Source organism: Cervus canadensis, chromosome 9 (assembly GCF_019320065.1).
Source record: "Cervus canadensis isolate Bull #8, Minnesota chromosome 9, ASM1932006v1, whole genome shotgun sequence".
NCBI classification, from domain to species: domain Eukaryota; kingdom Metazoa; phylum Chordata; class Mammalia; order Artiodactyla; family Cervidae; genus Cervus; species Cervus canadensis.
The window spans coordinates 83,311,962-83,331,406 of NC_057394.1; the positions used below are offsets into that span (position 1 = coordinate 83,311,962).

A 19,445-nucleotide genomic window follows, 5' to 3' on the forward strand; every position below is an offset into this window, starting at 1 on the left:
TCCCACCCCGCCCCGCGGGACTGCTGTGCTGGCGCGGACGCGTCCTCGCGCACGCTTCCGGCCTGGCGCCGCATTGCGCAGACGCAGTCGGCTGCCCGACCAGGCCCCACGGGCTACGGAGCACGCGTGGACTCGAGCGGCGAGCCGGGTGAGCAGCCCGAGACGGCTCCGCGGGACTCCGCTCGTCCGCGTCTCCCGACACAGCCAGGGTAGAGGCTCTGGTCCGCGGGGCTGGGCGGAAGGGGTTGGGAGGGGCTGCCGTCTCGGGTGCTCTCAGGGCGGCCGCCGTGCCGGGCCCGGGCTCGTGGAGCCGAGCTTCAGCGGGTGTCTCAGCGTGTAGAGTAACGGCCGTCTCCAAGGCGTTGGGGGTAGGCTGGGACGGCGTCCGGCGGTGCGGTTCCGGGAGGCGGGGCGGTTGTGGGAGCAGCCGGTGGGGGTGGGCCGTGTGCGTGTGGACACCGGGGGCGCGGGCGGCGTCGGTTCTGTGGAGGGTCATGGGGGAGCCTGCCGGCCACGGCCGCTGAGCCCTTGTCCCCGTAGAGGCCCGGATCCTGGAATACGGACAATTTAGAGATCCACCCTCCGCAGGAATTTTTTTTTTTTCTTTGTCAGTCATGCAAGTAGTTTTCTTAAGCTGCCCTTCGGAATTATTTGCCATGAAGTTAAAGCCAACTGTTTTGTTTTCATGTTTTTATTTCTCAATAATTAGCTAACAGATTTCAGGTTGCAAATTGAAAGCCATTCTCCATCCGCAAATGCAGCTGTGGAAACATCCTTATGCATTCATATGTGTACATAGGAAAGTATGTGGACTCGCTCAGTTTTCCTTGCCTTTCAGCTCTTCCAGGCAGTGTCGTCATGCAGCTGGAATCAGGAACCAACTGTACCTGCAGTCTCGCAGGAGACGTTGGATTTTAATATTTGCTAAAGTGGTGTTGCTTATTTTTTATCTTAGCACTTGCTGTTGGCAGCTGCCAAGGCGTGTGTGTTGTTTTCCCCCACTCCCACGAGTAATCTGTGGCTCCTTCTCTGGCCAGTGAACATGATGGCAGGACTGGGAGATAATTTAGACTTTCTGCCCTTGACAGAGCTTCCTAAAAGGGAAGGAGAGAAAGCCACCCGCCTTTGCTTTACCTTGAATGAACGCACACTAGGCCATTAGGTAGGGATGCTCCCAGGAGATCCTAAGCGTTGTGAAGTAAGACCATCCTGAGCAAATGCTGATGGCCCCCCATCACCTCCGCTGAACTGGTGTGGTCTCTGGGAGACAGGTGGGCACCCTGGAAATACCTCAGATTTTCCACCGAGGCTCTGAATATGCACAGGCAGCTACTCAGTGTGACCATTTCACATTTATACATGTGCTGCCTTGGAGTGTATGATCCAGTTTTCTGGGGGTGAAAAGTTTCATATTATCTGGGGTCTTTGATCAGAGTAGCTTGAGTGAGTTGAAGAAATTACATTATCTACAAACATTATTTCCAAACCTACAGAAAGGGGTAAAGTTTTTTTTAAATTTTAATACAATTTTTAAGAATTATTTTAGCCTTGAGCGCAGTCTGTGTTTGTCTTTGTTCATGTTTGGCTGTGTCAGGGCTCAGTTGCTGCGTTTGGGATCTTGTGTCATATTTAGCTGCAGCATGGGATGTCTTAACTGCAACATGTGGGATCTAGTTCCCCAACCAAGGATCAGACCTGGGCCCCCTGCATTGGGAGCACGGAGTCTTAGCCACTGGACCACTGGGGAAGTCCCAAAAGGGGGTAATTTTTTGATAGGTATGTTCCTCACTGGAGCATATTAAGTTTACCTAAGATGTGTAAAGCTGTTCAAAGAAAATTGAACTGTCATCGTACTAGACAAATTCAGCTTGACCCAAAGCTGGCACAGTCAGAGATTTCTCCTGGACCTACTGTACTTTCTTCTCCATATTACTTACAGTCATAATTTGTGGTAATTTTCATTTTCTGTCTAAGAAGAGGACAAAGAGAAAAGATAGTCAAGGCTTTCCAAGATTCCTGAGACTTCTAAGCTGTCTTTTACTCTGACAATGAGAGGAGATGGGAGAATGGCAGTATGTTTGTTGGCAGAATAATCACCTTGCTCGGACATTTTTAGGATTCCCTGTCTAGAGTAGTAACCTTTAGAGAGATCCTGAAGGAAAAGAAAAGATGGTGTGTCTTGTGGGTGTCACTGGAAGCTAGTAAGCATTTGGACAACCTCTCAGAAGGCACTTGGGTACACGTACTTTCATCACGTCCGTACTTCTCCCCACAGTAGAAGCTTGGCCTTCCACTTAGGAAGGATTAATGTATATTTGGCTAACTGAACAAGACAGAATCCTTTCAGTGATAGCACATTTGATTCATTAGAGCTCATCTTTGCAAAAATGTGAAGTTAGAAGGACACCTTTTGGGGAGGAAACCAGCTTGTGACTGAGATGGAGGTGATCTTATCACCTCTCGATCCAGCTCTGCAGGGAGCTCTAGAAGTGGTGCTGGTGGAATGGCAAGCCTGTGAGTCCCCAGAGACTTGACTTTGAAAGGCAGTGTTCGTTGGGATGTGTAAGCGTCAGGTGCCCTGTCATCATTACGTGCATGTCATTCTGAACATAAACCTGCCCCAGATGTCATATTCCATGATGAGAGTATCTGAACTCCTTGGTTCAGCCCTGCAGCTTTGCTCTCCTGTTACTGATGATTGTGAACAGTGCCCCTCATCGGAGCACTAAATCCACCCCCTTAGCAGTTCTGCTCCATTTCTCAGCAGCTTCTAGCACAAATGTGGGACCTTTGGACAGCCCTCGCCAGGTGCCCAGTCAGTTGGCAATCTCTTTCCCTCCCAGACTGCAGTCACTTCTTAAAGAACTCGTGTTCCCATGTGTAGCTCTAAAGCAGGTGACTGCCTGGTGTGTAGCATCTAGAGCTGTTATTGTGTGGGTGATGCTGGAAAGGTTGCAGTCTTCTCTTTTATCATGTATGCACACATACACATGCCAAAAGTTAAGGCTGTCAACTTTATATTTTAAGAAAAGTTTTTAATTAAGGAATATTGGTAGAGACCAATAAGTAAATTACACTTTTCTTTATTTTGAAGTAAAAGAGCTGAAGCAAGAAATAACTTATTAAGGAAATAACCTGATCATGAAAAGTATTTGTGTGAAGAAATACCATTTAAGTCAGTAGGGAGAGTCAGAGGGTCATGAGCAATACAAGAAGATGTGATTTTGCAAACTTTGTGGAAGAAAACATTTCCTTGTATTTTTCCTACTAAAAAACCCTATCTTATAACAAGTTGGTTACATGAGCGTGCATTTCTGAATCGTTGATTAAAATCATTCGCTTATGATTTGAGTTGTGGGTTTTATAACTCTTTAGCTTCCCTGCCCTCATCTTTCTTTTTTTTTAAGGTGAATTATAAAACTTTAGAGTTTATAAGTACAGTATACTTTAAGTCATTCTTCTGTTAGCTGAGCTCACGTGTTTGGTCTTGGAGGGCCTGGCTTCCCTGCTGTTTGTGATCTTGTGGAGTCTGTACATTAGCGTCAGTGTCTGGCGACTCCTGTCCCTGTGATGTGCACAGATACTGCTTTAACTCCAAACACACTCTGCTTCTGGGCGGCCCTTGGTGGTCTGCAGTTGCTCACTCAGGGATGCCTAGTAGTGACATTAAAATACCCACTAGCTGTCTGATGGTATGTTAAGACTGCTTATCTGTTACAAGGGTGTTGGTTCTTTCAGCAGTTCTTTGGACATACTGTTCACTAGACCCCCTCTGGAAATGTCCCAGCCCCATCCTCAAGCAGGCAGGAACCTGTGTCCCGAGGCCACCTGTGTGGTTTCTTGTTGCATTGCTGCATCGCGGCCCCTGGGGCATGGTGACGTGATCGTCAGATGCAGGCGGTGATCATCTTCTCCACTTTGCTTAGAAGAAACAGGCACTACTCTGCAGAGCAAGTTTTCAGGATTCTTTGGTTACATTTTTTAATCACTTCTCTTTCATGGTGAACAAATGTTTTCTGTTAAGCTACCTGAGAACACAATAAAGAGATAATGCTTGTTTTAAGGGCCGTCCTGTCTATTTTACAAATTTTAAAGTGTGGTCAATATCTCCTCCCTGTACTTTACAAACAAGCCCCCCGGAGATGCTTGGTACCCTTGCAAAGCTGATCCCATCCACAGATTCTGTCTGTTTATAGATGTGTATGGAGTCGGTGATGACAAGAAGGGTGACCTGGAAGTAATTCGGTTGCTTCCCAGAAAGCTGATGAGCCAGTCTCGTGGCATGTTTGATGCATGAGTCCCCTGTGTCATGACAGTTTCACCACAGTGTCAGTAAAACAACTCATCTGCCTCATTTGAAACTGACTGGGAACAGTCCATGTCGGATGAGACATGTGTTAAGGTTGATTTGATCTGGTTAACAGATTGGACAAAATGATGTCTCTATAAAGAAGAATCACTTTTGACCAGATGCCAGAGGCTGTGATACATGTAGATTTCCTTGGATTTCTTTTGGAAGTCAGCATTTACTTCTCCCACAGTGTTCTTTGGATTGTTTGTGATTTTGTAGATCCATGCCCTTTGAATATCTGTCACATGCAATCTCACGTTGCCTGTTCTTGTCCTTCAGCATTTTCAGTGAGCATCATAATGACAGTAGAAAGCAACTGTCCTGTGGTTTGTTGATTCCTTAATTTTAATGGACCTTTACTAAAAATATTAAGTGTTGGAGCCGTTAAGGATCAACTGATAAATGAGAATTTCATATTTATGTTTCATGTAGAAGTCTTTCCAAATTCTTACTCTGTATCTTGTGGGGAGGGGGAACAAGGCAGGGATTTACCTTTTTTGCAAAAATATTTGAAAACATCTGATAGATTTTATATCCATCATTTATAAAAAAACTTACTTTTAAAGCATTAAAAATTTTTTTCCTGATTCTGAATCCTGAAATACAAGACCAGAATGAAGCCTCTTTGTACCTTGCAGATCAGTTTGCAGTGTTTGACTCTCAGTCCTGCACAAAAGCTAATAATCTCTCCCTTTATTTTTTCTTCTGGGACAGTGAGCATGGTTCACTTGAAGGTGTACCCCGTCTCTGTTGATACTTGCATTATGTTCATTTATTGTTTTTTTAACTTTGTCCATACTTTTTAGTTCTTTTAGCATATTTAGGACAGTTGAGGCCTTTGTCTAGCAGGTATGCTGTGTGGCCTTTTTCAGACATGGCTTCTCTAGGTTTACATTTTTCTTTTCAGTGGGCCGTACTTTGCTGTCTCTTTGTATGCTTTGTTCAAAGTGCTTTTGTTCATACTTTGTTCATAAAGTATGATTTTGTTCATACTTTGTTCAGAGTATGATTTTGTTCAAAGTGCTGGAAATCAGATTCTCCCCCTTCTCCAAGATTTGTTTTTTCTCTCATTCTGTTGTTATTGCAATTATTTTAGTCTGTTTTTGTGCTAAAGATCAGCCTGAGGAAGCTTAAGGTCTTTCTAAGCCTACACCTTTTCCTGGGCATGCACATGGACCTTCTAAATCCCTCCATGTTTGCGATTGCTGTTTATAACGGTCTGGTTGGTCCTTAAATGTGTGGCCCATGAAGGGGGCGGGGCAGTGGTAGCACATTGAATCCCCTCAGAATTGCTTCTGCTGGGGGTGTGGGGGTGGAGTGCTGCAGCAATGGTGCCTGCCTCTGCCTCCATGATCAGAAGTACCATCAGCAATCAAAATCCAGATTCCCATTATTTGAAGTCTTTATTGCCCACTTTCCTCCCACTGGTTACATACAAGCTTCTCCTAGAGCTGTTGGAGTTGCGTTCTGAGACTCGAGCACATCTGTCTGCCTGGCATCTGTTCTTCTCAGGGCCGGAGGGGCTTACGTCTTCTCCGCAGCTTAGCTCTCAGGTGCACAGGAAAGTCATCTCTGCCCTCATAGGATGTTTTCCCCTTCCGCCCACTGTCTGAGCAGTAAAAACACTGTCCCCATTTTCTCCCTGCCTCCTTGTTCCTGCATGTGACCAGTCTTAGGTGGTCCTTCCCGCTGTGCTGTGACTTGGATTTCTAGAACTGGGAACAGCAAACTTTCCGTGGCATTGACCTTGCTGTGTCTTTGTCCTCACTCAGCTGTGTAAGTTAACCCCTGAGCACAAAACCTTCCTGAGGCAAGTGGGGATAGGAAGCCACTGCTGAGTTAAGGGCCCAAACTGACTGAAATTAACGACATTTTAAGTCTTCTCCTGGGAGTCGAAAACCTTTGAATAGACTAGTAATCCAAAGTAGTTTCATCAGACAGACTGTGTCAGTACAATTATCTCAGTATGGAGACAGTCTTCCCAGATCCTTCTAATAACTTGATACACACTAACCATTCCTTCCCACCTTTAGATCCCACCTTGATGATGTCTACCTTCTGAACAGTCTCACCTCCCTGACCACTTTATTTTGTGCTATGAGATGATAGATCTGTTAATCTGTGTTTTGTCTAAAAGTGATATAGTGATAGCTTGTTCAGTTGTGTCCCGCTCTTTGTGACCCCGTGGACTGCAGCATGCCAGGCTTCCCTGTCCCTCACTGTCCCAGAGTTTGCTCAAATTCATGTCCATTGATTCGGTAATGCCATCCAACCATCTCATCTTCTGTCGTCCCTCAATCTTTTGCAGCATCAGGGTCTTTTCTAATGAGTCAGCCCTTTACATCTGGTGGCCAGAGTATCAGTCCATCTTACATCTGTGAAGGTGACATGTGACAAGTCAGCCAGAGCCAATCCTGCTCCCTGCACACAGCGTTCACCATGCTCATCGTTTCCTGTCACACTTCGTAGTGTTCTTTAATTATTGATCTCTTGTGGTCCCTTTGCTGCCAAGTAGATAGTCATATGAAGGCACTAAACTCGTGGTTGCCACAGATTCCATATTGTCGGTGAGATGCTGCAATGTGAACAGTACTGAAGGTAATTGTTTCTGTTCCTGTTATGTGCCAAGGCCGATTAGGTGGTTTGTCACTAGAAACTCATCTAATTCAGAACAACTCTATTAAGTAAGTTTTAACATTATCTCCATTTCATAGATGAGAAAATTAAGGCATAGAAGAGTTAAACACTTGCTTAAAGCTATGTAGTTAAGAAGTGGCAAAGCCATGATTTACGCTTAGGTAGTTCGGCTGCAGTTCTTGGCTCTTAATCCAGTATTATATTGTTTTTCTGAATGTCTAAATAATAGCAGAAATGCTTTTTCACAATCAGTATAAAAAATACCAAGTATCTGCTTCAGATAAGAGCTGTTTGTATAAAGGATTAGAACGTCTCTGTCTTGAGATGAGTCTGTGCAAAAATTATAGATCATTTACAGTGAAAAACTCCAAACATTTAAGACTACAGCCTGCAGTAGGAAGTTTGTCGTGATGCACGACCCTATACTCACGTGTATTTTTTGCTAAAACATTTCACAGAGCACTACTGGCTTCTACTATAAGCCATACATGTACTTGGATACATTTTTTTCTGTTTTTAAAAAAGCTTATATTTTCCTATGTTGAATTCATACCTTAATGGAAATCATTGTACAGTGTGAAAAATGCAGGTAGAAAAATAGATGAGTCATGGGATTTATTCTAAGTTCTTTGAAAAAGATTTTTACTTGGGGAAGGCTCAAAGTGTTTAGAAGCCATTTCAGACACTTTTTGGTTACAGAATCAAGTCCATGGGTCTCTGCAGATAATATAATAAACATTTTAAAAATTATGTATTCCTCACTCCCAGTGGTAACCACTGTCTTTAATCTTTAGTTTTTCATTAACTTGCTTTTATCTCCATGTTTCTGAACTTCACTGAAATAGAATTATTGATACTATATGTATTCTGTAACTCTATGATTTAACATATTCTTAAGATTGATTCTTGTTAGGATATATGGCTGTAGGGTTTTTTTTTTCCCCCTGTGGTGAACTTCCACTAGGAGTAACAAGGACTAAATTTCCCCTCCCATCTGATAGAACTGAAAAAAAAAAAGAAAAACAGGTAAAATATGTGGGGGAAAATGCCTTTGAAGATAACAGGAACCAGGCCACAAAGGTCAGTGGACCCTGAAAAAGGGAAATGAACAGACTGCCTGATGGTTGTTCCATCTTACTGCCTGAGAGAGTTTTTAGGCTGCTATGCAGGGAAGGGAACCCAGGGACCACTCTGAGTCAAGGAAATACTGATAGATTTGGGGGAGGCCTCATGGGAAGCAGGCAGGGCAGAGTGAGAACCAGAGGAGCCCCAGAGAGCTGCGTTACAAGAAACGTTCGTTCAAGCAGAAGGAGAATGACAGGTGACGGCAGTATTAATCAATACAAAATGAAGTGCAATGTAAGTGTTACTGTGTAGGTAAATATAAAAGATTTTTTAACAGTGTGGTGTGTTCAGTTCAGTCACTCAGTCGTGTCTGACTCTGCAACCCCATGGACTGCAGCACTCTAGGCCTCCCTGTCCATCACCAGTTCCTGGAGTTTACTCACACTTATGTCCATCGAGTCGGTGATGCCATCCACCCATCTCATCCTCTGTTGTCCCCTTCTCCTCCCGCCCTCAATCTTTCCCAGCATCAGGGTCTTTTCCAGTGAGTCAGTTCTTTGCATCAGGTGGCCAAAGTATTGGAGTTTCAGCATCAGTCCTCCCAATGAATATTCAGGACTGATTTCCTTTAGGATGGACTGGTTAGATCTCCTTGCAGTCCAAGGGACTCTCAAGAGTCTTCTCCAACACCACAGTTCAAAAGCATCAATTCTTTAGTGCTCAGCTTTCTTTATAGTCCAACTCTCACATCCATGCATGACATGACTATTGGAAAAACTGTAGCCTTGACTAGATGGACCTTTGTTGGCAAAGTAATGTCTCTGCTTTTTAATATGCTGTCTAGGTTGGTTATAACTTTTCTTCCAAGGAACAAGTGTCTTTTAATTTCATGACTGCAGTCACCATCTGCAGTGATTTTGGAGCCCCCCAGAATAAAGTCTATCACTGTTTCCACTGTTTCCCCATCTATTTGCCATGAACTGATGGGACCAGATGCCGTGATCTTAGTTTTCTGAATGTTGAGCTTTAAGCCAACTTTTTCACTCTCCTCTTTCACTTTTATCAAGAGGCTCTTTAGTTCTTTACTGTCTGCCATAAGGGTGGTGTCATCTGCATATCTGAGGTTGTTGATATTTCTCCTAGCAATCTTGATTCCAGCTTGTGCTTCATCCAGCCCAGCGTTTCTCATGATGTACTCTGCATATAAGTTAAATAGGTAGGGTGACAGTACACAGCCTTGACAAACTCTTTTCCTATTTGGAAACACTTTGTTGTTCCATGTCCAGTTCTAACTGTTGCTTCTTGACCCGCATACAGATTTCTTAGGAGGCAGGTCAGTTGGTCTGGTATTCCCATCTCTTGAAGAATTTTCCACAGTTTGTTGTGATCCACACAGTCAAAGGCTTTGGCATAGTCAATAAAGCAGAAGTAGATGTTTTTCTAGAACTCTCTTGCTTTTTCAGTGATCCAACGGATGTTGGCAATTTGATCTCTGGTTCCTCTGCCTTTTCTAAATCCAGCTTAAACATCTGGAAGTTCACTGTTCATGTACTGTTGAAGCCTGGCTTGGAGAATTTGGAGCATTCCTTTGCTAGCATGTGAGATGAGTGCAATTGTGTGGTAGTTTGAGCATTCTTTGGCATTGCCTTTCTTTGGGATTGGAATGAAAACTGACCTTTTCCAGTCCTGTGGCTGCTGCTGAGTTTTCCAAATTTGCTGGCATACTGAGTGCAGCACTTTCACAGCATCATCTTTTAGGATTTGAAATAGCTCAGCTGGAATTCCATCACCTCCACTAGCTTTGTTGATAGTGATGCTTCCTAAGGCCCACCTGACTTCACATTCCAGGATGTCTGGCTCTAGGTGAGTGATCACACCATCGTGATTATCTGGGTCATGAAGATCTTTTTTGTACAGTTCTTCTGTGTATTCTTGTCACCTCTTCTTAATGTCTTCTGCTTCTGTTGGGTCCATACCGTTTCTGTCCTTTATTTTGCCCATCTTTGCATGAAAACTTCCTTGGTATCTCTGATTTTCTTGAAGACATCTCTAGTCTTTCCCATTCTGTTATTTTCCTCTATTTCTTTGCATTGATCACTGAGGAAGGCTTTTTTTTTAATCTCTCCTTGCTATTCTTTGGAACTCTGCATTCAAATGGGTTTATCTTTCCTTTTGTCCTTTGTCTTTCACTTCTCTTTTCACAGCTATTTGTAAGGCCTCCTCAGACAACCATTTTGCCTTTTTACATTTCTTTTCCTTGGGATGGTCTTGATCACTGCCTCCTGTACAGTGTCACAAACCTTCATCCATATTTCTTCAGGCACTCACTGTCTATCAGATCTAATCCCGTGAATCTATTTGTCACTTGCACTGTATAATCGTAAGGGATTTGATTTAGGTCATACCTGAATGGTCTAGTGGTTTTCCCTGCTTTCTTCAATTTAAGTCTGAATTTGGCAATAAGGAGTTCATGATCTGAGCCACAGTCAGCTCCCTGTCTTGTTTTTGCTGACTGTATAGAGCTTCTCCATCTTTGGTTGCAAAGAATATAATCAATCTGATTTCAGTGTTGACCATCTGGTGATGTCCATGTGTAGAGTCTTCTCTTGTGTTGTTGGAAGAGGGTGTTTGCTATGACCAGTGCATTCTCTTGGCAAAACTCTGTTAGCCTTTGCCCTGCTTCATTACTTGAAGGCCAAATTTGCCTGTAATGTGTTTATTTTATATCAAATATAAAAATAAGATGTTGGACAATAGTAACACAAAGGCTTGGAGGAGAGAAATGGAAGTTATATACAAATTGTAAGGTTTTTGTATAGCACAGGAAGTGGTGTAATGTTATTTGAATGTGTGCCATGATAGATATCCTGTAAACCTGTAATCCTTAAAGTAACAGTTACAGGTGGCAAGCCCGCAAAGGAGAAGAGGAAATGTTTTCATTGTGATATAGTGTCCTACTGTAGGAATATACAGCAGTATATTATGTAACGTCCAGGGAGTGGACACTTCAGTAGTTTTAGTTGTGGCCAGTACACATTCCCACTTTGAACATATCTCCATGTCTATCTGTGTGAATCACAGGAGTTTCATATAGTTATATGATACAGAATTACTGAGTTTGAAGCAGAGGTAAGGTAATATTGTTATCCAAAATGTTTTCATCAGTTTACATTTCAGCAGCAAAGTAGGCAGTTTCTATTATTCTACACCGCCCCCCCGCCCCAAAACATTCGGTGTTACCTGTCTTTTCCATTGTAGTCAGTCTGGTAGGTATATAGTTATATCTCATTGTGATGGTAATTTGCATCCTCTCTCATCCCTTTTAATTTTCCTATCTCTTCCTCTCCCCCTCCTTTACCAATCCTTCACTTATCCCATCATAACACCTAGGAGCCTTAGGTCACCTTGACAATGACATTCACACATAAAAAGCTCTGATTCAGAGAGTCTACTGTGAATTATCTGCATGTGACCACTGGGGTACCAGGAGAAAGCAAAACATCTTTACAGATTTCATTCTGCAAGGAGTCATAAAAATGTGAAAAATTTTATTGTAGAATCTGTATATATGGAGAGGGAAAGCATGCATTTATTTTTTCAGCTGTAGTTCAGGGGAAAATCTCTGCAGACGTATGTATGCATGTGTTTGGCTGCGCCAGGCCTTTGTTAATGGCACGTGGCATCTCATTCCCTGACCAGGGGTAGAACCGGGCCTTACACTGGGAGTGTGGGCTTGGGCACTGAACCACCTGGGAGGTTCCCGGTCTCAGAAATTTTAAATACCTGTTTTCCTTATACAACTCACTTCCAGTTTGGATCACTGCTGTGAGTTAATTTTTTTTAATTGTTTGATGGAAAAGAAAAACACACTCACATCACTTAGACTCATTCCCCACAGGTGTGAGATGAGTGACTCCGAAGACGAGGGCCCCCCCCAGCTTTCTTCCTACGCCCTCGCAGCTCTGCAGGAATTTTATGCTGAGCAGCAGCAGCACCACTCTGACCTCCGTGGTGACGACAAGTATAACATCGGGATAATAGAAGAGAACTGGGTAAGTGAACAAGCTCCGCGTCCTTCAGGACGTGTTGGCAGTGTGGAGCGTGTTCTGTAGCTAGTCCACTCTTGGTCTTCACCCCACCTAACAGCCCAGTTTGTCTCACTTGTCACTAGGAAGCTGATAGCCTGTTCAGTAGCTAAGACACTGGGAGTGCAGATTCTCCTCATTCTGACCCGGGCTGCTTGGTGGTCAGAGGAGGGGACATTTCAGATAGGGGAAGAGCGTATCACCGTGTCCAACACAGACTGTACTTCTTTCTCGTAGACAGGTTCCTTCTGTCAGTTTTTACTGGAGCCCAGCATTCCTTGTGGGAAGGGATCATTGTAGTAATGGGGCAACTGTAGTAATGGGGGTGTTAAACATGTAGTGAAAAATTGATGAAAGGGGTTTTTAAAGAAGATATTAATAGTTCCTGGTGCACAGTATGTATTTTAATTGTATTTCTATGGGCCAAATAAAAATAGGAATTTTTAAAAGTGAGTTGAGGAAAGCTAACCTAAACTGTAACATAGAAATCTACCTTTTTTGAAGCATAGTTAGAGATAGATGAGGCTTGAAATTTCTTTGACTACCTTGATCATCGATCTGCCTCTCTTCATCACTTTGCATCTGGGAGGTGTGTGTGTGCAGTCTTTTACATTTTGTGTCAAGTTTAGATCTCTTTAAGTTATAAAGTTTATATTATTTTATATAAAATTCATCATCTCTTTGAAACTGTGACAGAAATGTTTCTTTATATTTACTCTGAATGTTCCACCTACTCAGATGCCTCTAGTTTTCCTTGGTCACGTTTTTGTCTTTAGCTTGATGCTTTGAATAATAAATATTAGAAACCTGAAGTCCACCTTAAGGTAATCTTTTTGTCTTTTCCTTTTGCTTATTTAAATACTGTGTACTTTCTTTCTGATTCTGAAAGTAATCTATGGTTGGTGTAGAAGATAGGTAAAAACATGAATTAAAAAAACAAGTCATAATTTCACTACCTGAATTAACTAATTGTATATTTTTGGCACTTGTTTTGGTTTGTTTACAAAAATGAAGAAATCTCCCAGGAAGTTTGAAAGAATACATTATAAAACTAGAGGGCAAGTCCAGGAGGCATGTGTGAAACTTCTGGATGTAGGTGACTAAGAAGATCCTAGAACCTTCTGGAGAAAAGCATGTCACCTCCAGTGTCTCAGGACAGGTCACGTTGCACTTCTCAATAGCTTTATTAGAAATTAGGAAAAAAGTGAAGCACTGCCTTCAGTGTTTAGAGTGAAAATTTCATTCAGTCTAGGACTCTATGCCCAGCTGAGTTACCAATGAAATGTGAGGATAAAATCTCTTTTTTTTTCCCCTTTATTTATTTATTTATTTTTGTGGGTTTTGTCATACACTGATATGAATCAGCCATAGATTTACACGTATTCCCCATCCCAATACCCCTCCCCCCTCCCTCTCCACCCGATTCCTCTGGGTCTTCCCAGTGCACCAGGCCCGAGCACTTGTCTCATGCATCCCACCTGGGCTGGTGACCTGTTTCACCATAGATAATATACATGCTGTTCTCTCGAAACATCCCACCCTCACCTTCTCCCACAGAGTTCAAAAGTCTGTTCTGTACTTCTGTGTCTCTTTTTCTGTTTTGCATATAGGGTTGTCGTTACCATCTTTCTAAATTCCATATATATGTGTTAGTATGCTGTAATGTTCTTTATCTTTCTGGCTTACTTCACTCTGTATAATGGGCTCCAGTTTCATCCATCTCATTAGAACTGGTTCAGATGAATTCTTTTTAACGGCTGAGTAATATTCCATGGTGTATATGTACCACAGCTTCTTTATCCATTCATCTGCTGATGGGCATCTAGGTTGCTTCCATGTCCTGGCTATTATAAACAGTGCTGCGATGAACACTGGGGTGCACGTGTCTCTTTCAGATCTGGTTTCCTCGGTGTGTATGCCCAGAAGTGGGATTGCTGGGTCATATGGCAGTTCTATTTCCAGTTTTTTAAGAAATCTCCACACTGTTTTCCATAGCGGCTGTACTAGTTTGCATTCCCACCAACAGTGTAAGAGGGTTCCCTTTTCTCCACACCCTCTCCAGCATTTATTGCTTGTAGACTTTTGGATAGCAGCCATCCTGACTGGCGTGTAATGGTACCTCATTGTGGTTTTGATTTGCATTTCTCTGATAATGAGTGATGTTGAGCATCTTTTCATGTGTTGAGGATAAAATCTTAAATGTATTAGACATGGTAAGTCTCACAACATTAACTTCCCATGCACCACTTTTCAGGAGCTACAGGATGATGTTGGGAGAATTAGGGATAGTTTCGGAGAACCCAAGCAAGTGCAACAGTGGTTTGTTTATTAACTCTAGAACAATAGGAGATGCCATACCAGAAGGAAGCACAGAATATACTGCATGGCCCAGCAGTGACACTGGCTGTTGATAGAGTTTATATTGGTAAGTGGATATGAATTAAAAGGACAAGTGTATGCCAGGTCTAATATAATTCACTCGTTCCTGTCACAGCAGCTGAGCCAGTTCTGGTACAGCCCGGAGACAGCCCTGCGCCTTGCTGAGGACGCCATAGCAGCTGCCGGGGAGGGTGGCAGGTGAGATACCAGGTTTGCTTCTCTTTTGCCTTTTAATCTAAAGTAATACTTTAAATGTCCTTCCTGGATGAGAGATGGTTCATAAGAAGGTTCAACTGTAATCTACAAAACCTGTGGTTGATGATTTGAAGACCACAAGGAAGTAAGAATGGTTTCCTGTCACATCTAGGGGCACACTCAAAATGCTGTTCCGTATAAGTCATCTTAATCTGTTTCTTATTTTAACATTTTTCTAACCTGTTTATTCCCCTAGAATTGCTTTAAAAGAAAAAAAATCTTAATGTTTGATCTTCCTAAAATTTTAAGAATTACAGGTTTTGTTAGTTTGGTTTTTATTTCTATCAGAACTTTGTGTGCATATAAAGTCAAATGGACCTGAAAGACTTATTGAAAAAAGTAATCCATTGTTAATTTTCCCCTTGTCCCCCCCTTGCCTTTCAGCTCTTCTACATCTTTAAGGCTGTTTATGTTGGCACTTGTTCATTTGTCACTCACAGACATCTCACCTTAAGAGACTAAGGATTTAGCTCCTTCATCCTCCACTGCACACGTGCTTACTGTCCATGCTCCCAGTAGTTCTACCCATTTTTTTTTTATGGTTGGACTTGTTGGTAATATTTTGTTGAGGCTTTTGCTTCTACATACTTCCCTGGTGGCTCGGCTGGTAAAGAATCCGCCTGCAATTCGGGAGACCTGGGTTTGATCCCTGAGCTGGGAAGATCCCCTGTAGAAGGGAAAGGCTACCCACTCCAGTACTCTGGCCTGGAGATCCCCATGGAGAAGTCCATGGGGTCACAAAGAGTTGGCCATGACTCAGCAATTTTCATGAGTGATAATTAATTTGAAATTTCCTTTTTTATTCCCTTGGTTTGGGTTTCATATTAGTAGCTTCATAAAATGACCTGAGAAGTGTTACTTTATTTGTTTTCTGGAAGTGATTGTGTAGAATTGGTGTTAGTTATATCCTATCTTGGTTAAATAGGGTTTATACATCCATATCACTAATCCTCAAATTCTCCCCAGTGGCGTAAATGTCTTAATCAACGAACTCACACATATTTCAACTCCTTGAAAAAATACCCCCCCCCGCCCCCGACTTTGCCATCTCTTCTGCCTGGACTGGTTGATGTCCAGCTCTGTTCTTGGTGTTTCCCTCCACCATCTACCAAGTGTCCTCTTATCTCTCTCATTTTGATCTTCCTGTATCTAGTATCCCAGTCCTTAGTTCACAGCTTTATCCTGGTTGGGTACATCCTTCAACACTTTTCACTAGAGGGAAAATTTTAAAACCTGTCTGAAAATATTTTTATTCTACCCATTCTCTTGATGTGTTAGTTATTGAGAAATACAGTGCCGTTCTGATTTCTTATGCGAAACCTGTTTTTCCCGTCCCTGGCCCCTGCTGGCTTAGGGTTTTCTCCTGATCCCCAGTGTTCTGTGTGTCCTGGTATGGTGCTTTCATCTGTTGAACGGGGTGGAAGCCTTTCTGGTCTCATAACTCGGGTCCTCCAGTTTGGGAAAATTGTCTTTTTTTTTTCTATTCTCTTTACCTGATTCATTTTTCTTTCTGTCCTTTTCACATATTTTGTCTTACCTGACCTTCTGGGAAAATTCCTCAACTTTATTTTTGAAAATTTCCACTGAGTTTGCCATTTCTGCTGTCACGTACTTTATCACCTGTAATTTCTTAGGTCTCTGGATATTTATCATGGTATCTTGTTCATCCTTCTGAGGATATCACATTACAGGATTTCTTCTCTTCGAAGTCTGACTCCAGCATGCCTCTTGTGTTTTATTAATATTTTGGCTCTAGTACATGCTGACTCTTCTGAGTTGCCTGTTGACCCTCTGCTGTGTGCTCCTAGTTGAGGTGGGCATGCTAAGGCTGGAAGCTCTGACACTTGGGCAGGCTTTCTCTTTGGTGTTTGCAGTTGGCTGCTGTGGATCAGCTGTTTTCCCGGGAATGCCTGGTCAGTATATCCAGGCTTTTTCTTGTGGGCTGGTAAAAGCCCCAGAAAGAGCGAACTTCCGTCCTGGGAATCACGCATCTCGTTGACCTCATTCCAGGAGGCACATAGGTCAGGGGTCCCAACATCTGGTGGGTTTAATGTGATCCTTGCCATTCCACACGGCCCTTCACCACTAGCTGTGCCCCCACCCCCATCCGGAGAACATCCTTCCCGTTTTCTCCCACAGTGTGGCGGCTTGGCACAGAGATGAGAATCCTGGGAAGTTTCCTCTTCGATAGACCTTCCAAAAACAGTCCCCCTGCCGCCCCTTCACCCCTACTTCTTGAGTTACCTGATTTTCAGCTTCCTGAGCTGCAGGTGCTTTGGTGTCGGCGAGGCCCTCTCTCAGCTTTCCTGGCTGCCAGTTTGGGACTTGGCTCCCTTGGGCCTGCAGAGTCAGAAACCACCCAGCCCACACCCTTGCCTGTCAGCTTCCTGAGTGTGTTTCCTTTGTCTTCCCTCATTGTCTTGCTATTGGAGGTTTCTTTCTCATGATTTATTTGCTTTGAAGAAGCAAATCTAAATGAATGTGTTCCCTCTGCATCTTTATCTGAAAGTCCTAAGGCTTTCTTTTTCTTTATATATTAAATATATGAATATCATAAAATAACTTGAAAATATTTAGTTTGAGGCTTAAAAGTATTTGAAATAAATGTTAAAAGAGACCAACAGGAAAATAATAGGTAAATTCAGGTCATGGGCTGCGTAACTCTTGTACCTAATGTTTCACATTTTTACTATGAAAAGTACATTTCATACTTAAAAATTATGAGTTGTAGATCTGTAAACACCACACTCCTCCCAAAATTCACTGCTGTTATTAGTTTGTAGTGTTGTTTTAAGAAAATCTGAATGCACGCCATACTTTTTTAGTGAAGTGGTTATTCGCTGCTATAACACTATCACAAAGCTCGTTCATGAGCTGCGTCTCTCTGTCCCAGAATAGCGTGTGTGAGCGCCCCCAGCGTCTACCAGAAGCTGAGAGAGCGGCACAGAGACGATGTCTCCGTCTGCATCTTTGAGTACGACCGCAGGTTTGCCGTATACGGAGAGGACTTTGTCTACTATGACTACAAGAGCCCTGTGGACTTACCTGAGAGGATCGCCACACACAGCTTTGACATTGTCGTAGCAGATCCCCCCTATCTCTCGGAGGAATGTCTTAGGAAAATGTCGGAAACCATCAAGCTCCTGACCCGGGGCAAGATCCTGCTGTGCACAGGTGGGTGCTGGCTGACCACACACCCTGTGACCTCATTCCACTTAACTCCCTGCACCCTGGGGCTGAGGTGATGCTGCCTCTCGGGGCCTGTTGAGAATTCTGTGGCACAATGCCCAGGAAGTGGGGTGTGGCATGGGGTGAGGGCACCAGGAGTGCTATCTGTACTCAGCAGTGTCAGTTCTAGTAACATGTCTGACTCAGCCTCTCCAGCTGATAAAAGAAATTTGCAACCTCTGGGGTTAAACTGGATGTCAGAGGTTACAGAGTGAGACATTAGGTTCAGTTTACCAGAACAGAAGACATTCTCACTGGTGAGGGGAATTATCCTGGTGTGTCAAAACGAAAACATGAACTGTAGGTCCCCTTACTTCCAGGCCTGTAGCCCCTTGCTCCCCATGGTGTAGTGGGTCCTAAGGAGGGGCTGGAAGGAGAAGAGCATTCATCAGCCAGAGGCTGGTACGAATGTATCAGTATGAGTTTGCACAACGAATGTATCAGTATGAGTTTGCACAATTCGATATTATTGAGAAAGGGGCCTCTGAGTCCAAGTTGGAAAAGTTTTTAGTAAAATTATCTTTTGTTACTTTGTAGAATATAAGCAATTTTTAAAGTTTCTAAGTATCTCAGCTTTGTAGAGGTAGAAAAAAGTAGGAACTTGGCAAAAATGTTGGAGGAAGTAAAAGGATAGAAAGCAGTGACGTTCCCCCTATTGCTGAGTGGAACTGTCAGCTCACTGCTCCTCGCCCCAGCCAGCGTGGCGCTGAGGCTTGTCTGGTGGTTCTCTTCAGGTGCTGTCATGGAGGAGGCGGCAGCAAAACTGCTTGGAGTGAAGATGTGCAAGTTTATTCCAGAACACACTCGCACCCTGGGAAACGAGTTTCGATGTTTTGTGAATTACGACTCTGAGCTGGACCGTGATCTGTCAGTGCAGCTCCCAGGGCAGGAAGGACCCAAGTGACATTTCCCCTCTGAAAAACTACCACCTCACCAGTCCTCATTTTCGAGATTAAAGACATCATGATTTCCTTAGGATGTCCCTGGAGCTCAGGGTGCTTTTGCCGACGTGAGTCTGTGGAATTATATCTGGAAGAACTTTTAGACCCCATCTAGTCTGCTGTCCTCACTTAACACAGGTAAAGAGCAGTACGTAGTGACCAGCCAAGACCTCAGCCCCTGGCTCTAACAGCCAAGGGATTTGTAGTTGAGGACACAGTTTGTGTTCAGAAGAGGGAGGGCACGTGCTCAGTAAATATTTGTTAAATGAATTCCATTCAGAGAAAAAGTGCAAATAAAGGTTACCTTTCTGGATCTTGGCAAGGAAAGTCAATTCTTCCATTGGGAATGTGCTGCCTTTAACAGCTAAGGTGAGCTAAACTGATGAACACGGTTAATGGAACTGCAGTATTTTCCACATGCAATCCATTTACTCTTTGTTCAGTGCTCTGATGTTTGCACTATTTATATTTGCAGAGTGGCTGGAAAATGTTACACAATAGTAG

At 43.2% G+C, this 19,445-nt stretch overlaps 1 protein-coding gene across 4 annotated transcripts; it reads left to right on the top strand.

Annotated features, from left to right (window-relative positions):
* Window positions 1-19,254, top strand: EEF1AKMT1 (EEF1A lysine methyltransferase 1). Of its 4 annotated transcripts, none has more exons than XM_043477645.1 (5): window positions 1-148; window positions 11,952-12,105; window positions 14,633-14,715; window positions 17,666-17,946; window positions 18,735-19,254. In XM_043477645.1, exons 2-5 carry the CDS (start codon window positions 11,959-11,961, stop codon window positions 18,902-18,904), a joined length of 681 nt encoding a protein of 226 aa, XP_043333580.1. In that variant the 5' UTR covers window positions 1-148; window positions 11,952-11,958; the 3' UTR covers window positions 18,905-19,254. The 4 variants fall into 4 exon arrangements, with proteins under 4 accessions (XP_043333580.1, XP_043333582.1, XP_043333579.1 ...); XM_043477647.1 differs by having other exon boundaries at window positions 57-209; window positions 14,636-14,715; XM_043477644.1 differs by having other exon boundaries at window positions 58-209.
* The last annotated feature ends 191 nt before the right edge of the window (window positions 19,255-19,445 follow it).

Excerpts from the sequence above, each read along its gene's own strand:
- EEF1AKMT1 (XM_043477645.1), top strand. The coding sequence starts at position 11,959 with ATGAGTGACTCCGAAGACGAGGGCCCCCCCCAGCTTTCTTCCTACGCC. Across the intron at positions 12,106-14,632 it reads GGATAATAGAAGAGAACTGG|CAGCTGAGCCAGTTCTGGTA; the intron begins GTAAGTGAACAA and ends TTCCTGTCACAG. Across the intron at positions 17,947-18,734 it reads CAAGATCCTGCTGTGCACAG|GTGCTGTCATGGAGGAGGCG; the intron begins GTGGGTGCTGGC and ends GGTTCTCTTCAG.